The sequence below is a fragment of the Narcine bancroftii genome, chromosome 1 (assembly GCF_036971445.1).
Source record: "Narcine bancroftii isolate sNarBan1 chromosome 1, sNarBan1.hap1, whole genome shotgun sequence".
Lineage (NCBI taxonomy): Eukaryota > Metazoa > Chordata > Chondrichthyes > Torpediniformes > Narcinidae > Narcine > Narcine bancroftii.
This window is the reverse complement of record NC_091469.1, coordinates 162,344,823-162,353,201: the sequence shown is the minus strand read 5'-3', so window position 1 is coordinate 162,353,201 and position 8,379 is coordinate 162,344,823. Positions and strand designations below refer to the sequence as shown.

Below are 8,379 nucleotides of genomic sequence, written 5' to 3'. Positions count from 1 at the left end.
CATGCAATCTGGACATGTGAGAAAGTAGAAAAATTTTGGGAAGATCTAAATCAGATATTAAATAAAATAACAGAAAACAATATACCAAAGAATCCAGAGATCTTCCTCCTAAGTAACATAAAAAACAAAGAATTTGGAATTGATTTGGAGGATGCACAAAAAAGATTTGTTAAGATAGCTCTAGCCGTAGCAAAAAAATGTATTATGTCAACCTGGAAATTGGAAGATAATTTGAAAATACAACAATGGTATATAGAAATGAATAAATGTATTCCATTAGAAAAAATAACATTTAGTTTAAGAAATAATATTGAAATATTCGAACAAATATGGGAGCCTTACATTAAATACAATAGCGAAAACCTACTGGGGACAATCATTACCTAAGTTAACGGAAGGAAAAGGAAATGAAAAGAATGGACTCAGTAGAATTTCTGGTGTATTTTTATTGAATGACAACATTGTCTGACTGGTTTAATGTATCCTAGATTTTATACCTTAAATGGACGGGGGGGGGGAGGTAGGGAGGGTGGGATGGGAGGAGGGGGGGGAGAAAATGGCACTGTATATGTGTGAAAAGGAAAAAGTGTGTACCATGGTTAATGTGATTTATGGTGTGAAAAATAAAAAATTTTAAAAAAAAAGAAGTGCTCCAAGAAACTGTATCCATACACAGCAACCAAGCCATTGCAGACCATTGGATGTTTCACTGTGACTGTTGAAGCTGGTGATAAGTACACCGAAGCAGAGTTTGTTGTCATAGATGAGAGGGGAGAACCATTGCTGAGTAGACGCACAGCACAAGACCTGGCAATACTTCATAATGGAGCTCGTGTCAATTCAGTTCAGTCATACGAGGATATGAAGCAAGAATTTCCCGCAGTTTTACAGGGAGTAGGAAAGCTGAAAGGTCGACAACTAAAGCTAGCGGTGGACAAAACGGTCAAACCCAAGGCGCAACCAGTGCGCAGAACTCCATTTGGACTTCGTGGAAGAGTCGAAGCCAAAATTAAAGAGTTGATCGCTCAAGACATTATTGAACCTGTGGAACATTCGACACAATGGGTCAGCCCAGTAGTGATTGTGCCCAAACCAAATGGTGACATAAGACTGTGTGTTGATATGAGGATGGCCAATGAAGCTATAATTCGAGATCGACACCCTATACCAACAGTGGAGGAAATACTTCAGGAGTTAACTACCAGTAAGATATTCTCAAAAATTGATTTAAAATGGGGCTATCATCAATTAGAGCTGGACCCAGAATCCAGAGACGTAACAACATTTGTGACTCACTGTGGATTGTACCGATACAAGAGACTATCGTTCGGCATTAATGCAGCTTCTGAGATCTACCAGTATGAAATCCATCGAGTGATTCAAGGCATTCCTGGAGTTGCCAACATTTCTGATGACATCATAGTCCATGCACCTACAAAGGAAGAGCATGACACATGGTTGAGGCGTGTACTATCTAGACTACAGGAGGCAAGCCTTACCGTGAATGGAAACAAGTGCCAGTTTGGTGTGTCAGAAATGGACTTCATGGGACACAGACTTACACGGGAAGGACTAAACCCAGCAGAGGCCAAGGTGAAGGCTATTGCAGATGCACGTGCACCCCAGAACGCAACAGAGGTGAGGAGTTTCCTGGGATTGGTCAATTATTGCGCAAAGTTCATCCCTAACTTTGCTACATTGGCAGAACCACTAAGGAAACTGACCAGGAAAGGTGTACTATTCCATTTTGGATCTGAGCAGAAGAAAGCATTCACAGCACTGAAGCAAAGTCTGACGGATGCTGATACTCTTGGATATTATGATCCGGCTGCACCAAACAAAGTCATAGCGGATGCTAGTCCTGTTGGTTTAAGAGCCGTGTTGGTCCAGATGCATGATGTAGGACCAAGAATCATTGCCTATGCCAGCAGATCTTTGTCAGATGTGGAAAGGAGATATTCTCAGACAGAGAAAGAAGCACTCGGACTTGTATGGGCCTGTGAGAGGTTCCATGCATATTTGTATGTCATTGAATTTGAACTCATCACAGATCATAAGCCATTAGAGGTGATCTATGCCACTAGATCCAAACCGTGTGCCAGAATAGAGCGATGGGTGCTCCGACTCCAATCCTACAAGTATAAAGTAGTTCACATTGTCGGGAAAGCAAACATTGCTGATCCGCTGTCCAGATTGGTGAAGGATGGATGCCCACAATCCAAGTCAGAATTGGGGACAGAAGCAGAGAGCTTTGTACGCTTCGTAGCTATTCAGTCGACACCGAAAGCTGTGACCACGAAGGAAGTCGAGAGAGAGTCCGAACATGACCCAGAACTCATGGAAGTGAGAGAATGTATCCAGAGTGGACAATGGGACAAGTGTACTCACAAGGCTTACATTCCCATTAGAGACAAACTTTGTTGCATCGGACAGTGTGTATTGAGAGGTTGTAGATTGGTGATACCACAGAGGTTGAGACTGAAGATTGTATCATTAGCTCATAAAGGACACCTAGGTATGGTTGGTACCAAGCAAAACCTCAGGAGTAAAGTATGGTGGCCAGGTTGTGATAAAGACGCAGAGAAATTTGTCAAAACTTGCCATGGTTGTCAAGTCACAAGTAGGAGTAATCCTCCAGAGCCAATCCGGAGTACGCAACTCCCGACAGGACCGTGGATCGACGTAGCCGTTGATTTTCTTGGACCTTTACTGACTGGTGAATCAATCATGGTAGTGATAGATTACTACAGCAGAAACTATGAGTACGCTGTGATGAGGTCAACGACCACTGAAAAAACAATACAAGCATTAGCAGAGATCTTCGCAAGATATGGATTGCCTGTTACGCTATACTCTGACAATGGTCCACAGTTCATTTCAGAGACATTTGCTGAATACATGAGGACCACAGGTATGCACCATCATAAAGTAACTCCGAAATGGCCGCAAACCAACGGGGAAGTAGAGAGACAAAATCAGTCCATTGAAAAACGATTACGGATTGCTCACACAGAAGGACAAAATTGGCGAGAAACATTGCTATCTTATGTAGCTGTCTATCGGGCAACGCCTCATGCAACCACAGGAAAAAGTCCTGCAGAAGCATTTTTTGGGAGAAAAATCCGCACAAAAATGCCCGAAATAAAGGAAATCAGGGACGACCAGGAGATGAGGGACCACGATGCTGAAAAGAAAGGAGCAGCAAAGCTGTACACAGATTTGAGACATGGGGCCAGGTACTCAGACATCATGCCTGGAGATAATGTTCTGGTGAGGCAAGAGAATGGTGGTAAGCTAGACACACCTTATTACCATCAACCCTACACTGTCGTATCCAGAAGTGGCAGTATGGTAACAGTCAAGTCTCCGGCTGGAGTCCTGTACAAAAGAAATGTGTCTGGTGTAAAAAGGTACCAGTCCAGAGCGACATCGAGTGAGATGGTTGAAAGTCCAATACGAGATGCTCAACCTGAGGGACCAAATGATGTTCCCGAGGCAGTTACCAGCATTCCTGATGAAGTGGCCAGAGTGCCAGAAGCACCCGAGGCCGTAGCGAGCAGTGTTTCCGACGCTGAGAGTGAACAACCGAGTGGCGACGATAGCATCGCAGGAAGGCCGAAACGAGACAGGAAACCACCTAAACGATACGAAGACTTTGTGCCGTATTTCTAATTGTGCCTGCATTATCACGAAAGGGAAAGTTTGTGACAGTTGGAATGATAATAGAACACTGGGACAGTGATTTGATCATATATCATAAAGCGCGTGTATGAGTGCTGTATGAAGTGCATTTTGTTTAGTTGAGTTATTGTATTACAGTTGGTTACGACATGTTTATGTTACCTTGTGTGTAGAAGGAGTTTGAACTTGTTTGTTTGTTTGTTTGAAGTTGTTTGTTGGTTCCGAGGGATATTGATGAGGTGACGGTGATTACATTTCAACATTAAGGTGTAAAGTTTATTTCTGGTGAAAGGAGGGATGTCATGATAATGAATATGCATGATACGTATTAACCTGACCGGAAGTCAGATGGTATGCACTGGAGGTGGAAGGTGCAGGATGATGAAATAAGGGAAGCAGGAAAATAAAGACACTGAGATATTTAACTGGTAAAACCTGTGGGTAGTAGTGTTATTAACTTCACATTTCGGGCCACAAATGTGACACCTCCCTCCCTCATTGCTGATGTGCCCTCACTCCTTTATCCACCTATTACCTTCTGCCTGTGCTCTTCCATACATTGACCAATCCTGCATGATGGTGACAGGAACAAGTGGTCCTCATGTGACACAGCGGAGGTCCAGCTGCAGTCCAGTTGTATTGAATTGTCACTGTGTATTGAATTGTCACCTAACTACAGGAAGGATATTTACTAGGACCGGGCTGCCGAGATTTACTAGGATAATGGATGGACTTCAGGAATGGAGTTACAGGGAAAAGTTAAACAGGTTCAGACTTTATTCCCTGGAGCATAGAAGAATGAGGGGAGATTTGATCAAGATATGTAAAGGTTCAGTGAGAAATGTTGATTTGGCATGCAATCCAACTCAATGGTATGGGGACACCAATACCCCTGAGTGTAAAGCCAGTGGACACAGCCAGGATCTCACAGGCAAAAGCCTCCCCACCATCGAGTACATCTACAGGAAGCGCTGCTGTTGGAGAGCAGCAGCAATCATCAAGGATCCACACCACCCAGCACATGCTCTGGTCTCGCTACTGCCATCAGGAAAGAGGTATTGGTGCCACGAGACTCCCACCCACCAGGTTCAGGAACAGCTGCTCCCCCTCCACCATCAGACTCCTCAATGACAAACTCAATCAGGGACTCATTTAAGGACTCTGACTTTGCACTATATAATTTTTCCCCTCTCTGTATTGCACAGTGTTTACATGCATACATTGAGTATTTTTTTTGTACTGCCAATAAATGGTAATTCTGCCTGGCCTGGGCCCACAGGAAAAAGGAATCTCAAGGTGGTATGTGATGTCATGCATGATTCCTCCCACCCTCCAAAATGGACAGAGATTGTAGCTTTATTGGGTGTAACTGGGTGGCACCAGCCCGTGAGCCAAAAGGGCCTGTTACCAGAGAGAGTGATACTTTAAAACTAATCATGATATGTTGACTCAATAGTCCAATAACATCAGAAAAGAAACTATCCTTGAATCTAGAGGTGCTTGTCTACAAACTCACGTCTCATCTGCCCCACAGGTGGGGAAGAGCGGGGTGTGATCGTCCTTTAACATATTGTCAGCTTTCCAAGGCCGGAGGAGGTGTGGAGGGAAGCGGCCATGAGCTGTGTTCACAGTCCTCTGTAGTCTCTCCTGGTCTTGGGCAGAGCAGTTCCCGTCCCATGCTGTGGTTGGGCAGGATACTCCCCATGGTGTATCTGTAAAAGTTGTGGAGACATTGGGGATGGCCCACAATCTGAACCAGCATTCTCAACTACTTTTACTTTGGCTATGAACCCCTGCCCAGAGTTTATGGGCCCCTTTCCATGTAAAGCAGTCATGTTTAGGTGATTTCTTCTGTACTTCTCTCCTATTGACTAAATAAACATATTTTATGATTCCAGACGTGGTCACATTGTGGTCCAGTGGTGCCCCAAATGCAGTTGTGGGCCAGAAGTAGTCCAGATGTGGTCCAGAAGTTACCCAGTTGTGGTCTAGATGGAACCCCTTGTGGTCCAGATGTAATCCAGCTGTGCCTCTTTGTGCTCCAGATGGAGCCCGGTCGTGTTCCAGAGTGACCCAGTTTTGGTCCAGAAGTGGCCTCATTGTGGTCCAGATGCAGGCCAGTCGTGGTCGAGATATGGTCTAGAAGGGACCCACGTGGTCCAGATGTAGTCCAGTCATGGCCAGGTTGCAGCCCACCAGTTCAGCAGCTTTTCCTCACAGGGAACCAGTACGGAGCAACGGGCCAAACGGCCTCCGCCCCACCTTGGCCCGATGCCTGATAAAATGACGCGCTAATGTTCCGCCCACCTCTCATTCCGCGTCTTGATTGGACGGCGGGCCCGAGTGACAGTGACACTTCTCGCGTCACTTCCGCCGAAGGCGAGGGACGAACCGCGGCAAGATGGCGGCGGACAAGGCGAAGGCGGAGGGCGGGCGGGTGAAGATCGGCCATTACCGGCTGGGGGACACGTTGGGGGTCGGCACCTTCGGCAAGGTGAAGGGTGAGTGAGGGGAGCGGGCGCTACCCGGCCTCGAGGCGCCAAACTCCCTACCCCAAGGCCCCCAATCCAGGCTCGGGCCCCCCACTTCCTCGTCCCTTCCCCCAACCCAGAGTCTTTGCCCCCTCCCCCCTCCCTCTCCCCCCTCCCTCTCCCCCCTCCCTCTCCCCCCTCCCCCTCCCCCCTCCCCCTCCCCCTCCCCCTCCCCCCCCCTCCCTCTCCCCCTCCCCCCCCTCCCTCTCCCCCTCCCCCCCCTCCCTCTCCCCCTCCCCCTTCCCTCCTTCCCTCCTCCCTCCCCTCTCTCCTCCCTCCTCCCCCCCTCCCCCCTCCCCCCCCCCTCCCCCCTCCCCCCCCCCTCCCCCCTCCCCTCCCCCCTCCCCTCCCCCCTCCCCTCCCCCCTCTCCCCCTCCCCCCCTCCCCCTCCCCCCCTCCCCCTCCCCCTCCCCCCCTCCCCCTCCCCTCCCCCCCTCCCCTCCCCCTCCCCTCCCCTCCCCCTCCCCTCCCCTCCCCTCTCTTCCGCTCCCTCTCCCCTCTTCTCTCACCACTCAGCATAGCCTCCCTGGCCTAAACCCTGCCCCCACACAGAGCTCCCCAAATTAAACTGCTCTTCCTGCCACAGACTCCACCTCCCTGCTGAAAACTCTTCCCTCAGCCCCACCTGACGCCGAATCCCTCTCTCCATTCTCATCCCTGCCTTCCTGCTATAAGCACCCCCCAAACTGTTTCCCACCATAGCAGAAACCCTCGCTCCCTCCTCCGTCACTGCCCCATCTCCTCGTTGCCTTCTGTCTCACAGACCACCCTCCCCAAATACCCATTCCCCCTGACCCTGCCAATCTGCTCCTGCCCCCCCCACACTGTACCCTAACAATTCCTCATTTCCAACATGTAACCCACCACTCACCCTTCCAGCCACCCTTCCGTGCCTCTCTCATCCTAACCTACCTCAATTCCTCCACACCCTTCTTCGCTTCCTCTCCACGCCTCCCCACTACACACGCTCACTGCCTCTTGCTCTCTTGACAGTCGGCATGCACGAGTTAACCCAGCACAAGGTTGCAGTGAAGATCCTGAACCGTCAAAAGATCCGCAGCCTGGATGTTGTCGGCAAAATCCGCCGCGAGATCCAAAACCTCAAACTCTTCAGGCATCCGCACATCATCAAATTGCAAGTACCTGGGGGTGCGGCTCTAGGGATTGGCGAGTGGGACAGCAGTGGGCTGCTGGCATGGCCACAGGGGACGTGTGCAGCTGTAGGGGCGGTGGGCAGGTGTAGCAGGTTTGCATGGCAGTAAAGGATTTCTTGGCTGTAGGGAGGGAGGGTGGAGGCTGTAGAGGACTTTATGGCTGTAAGAGAGAGGTTAAGTCTGTGACTGTAGGAAGAAAGGGTAGAGGCTGTAGAGTAGTCTATGGCTGTAGGGAGGGTGGAGGCTGCAGAGGCCTGTGCGGCTCTTTGGATGGAACATGGAAGCTGAAGGAAGGAAGAGTGGTAGGGTGGGTGGAGGCTGTAGACGAGTGTATGGCTGGAGGGAGGGTGGAAGCTGTAGAGGAGTATATAGCTGTAGGGAAGGAGGGTGGAAGGGACTGTACAGCTGTAGGACGCAATGTGGAGGCTGTAGGAAAGGAGGTGGAAGCTGAAGTGGGCTATATGGCTGTAGGAGGGAAGGTGGAGGCTGTAGGGGACTGTACGGCTGTAGGAGGGAGGGTGGAGGCTATAGCAGACTGTACATCTGTTGGGAGCGTGGGTCCAGGCTGTTGGGGTTGTGTGGTTGTAGGGAGGGTGGGTACAACTCAAGTGGGTTGGGTGACTTGGATGATTAAAGAGAAGCTGGAGGAGATGAGGTTTCTGGATCATTGGCCTTTCTTCCAGGAAAGATGGGAACTGCACTGGCGGGACAACTTGCGTCTGAACTGGAGGGGGGATATCCTTGCAGGAAGATTTGCTGGTACTGCTCTGGGGGATGGGGGAGGGGTTCAGAATCAGGTTTATTCTCATGAACATGTGTCATGAAATTTGGTATTTTACGCAAGGTGCACTATTACTATACATAATTGCGTAAATGCAAGATTTTTAAAATTTAAGTTGTACATAAAAGAGAAAAAGTGAGATCGTGTACATTATCCAGTCACAAATCTGATGGCAGAGGGGAAGAAGCTGTTTTTGTAAAGTTGAGAGTGCGTCTTCAGGCCTGCTGAATTT

The 8,379-nt window shown here is 49.0% G+C and overlaps 1 protein-coding gene across 2 annotated transcripts in view; it reads left to right on the top strand.

Moving 5' to 3' along the window:
• The first annotated feature begins 6,065 nt into the window (after positions 1 to 6,065).
• prkaa1 (protein kinase, AMP-activated, alpha 1 catalytic subunit) overlaps positions 6,066 to 8,379 on the top strand; it is a 40,849-nt gene continuing 38,535 nt past the window's right edge. For both annotated transcript variants that reach the window (XM_069884000.1, XM_069884007.1), the window contains exons 1-2: positions 6,066 to 6,182; positions 7,206 to 7,347. In XM_069884000.1, the coding sequence (XP_069740101.1) occupies positions 6,083 to 6,182; positions 7,206 to 7,347 (242 nt within the window). In that variant the 5' untranslated portion in view covers positions 6,066 to 6,082. The remainder of the gene's footprint in view (positions 6,183 to 7,205; positions 7,348 to 8,379) is intronic.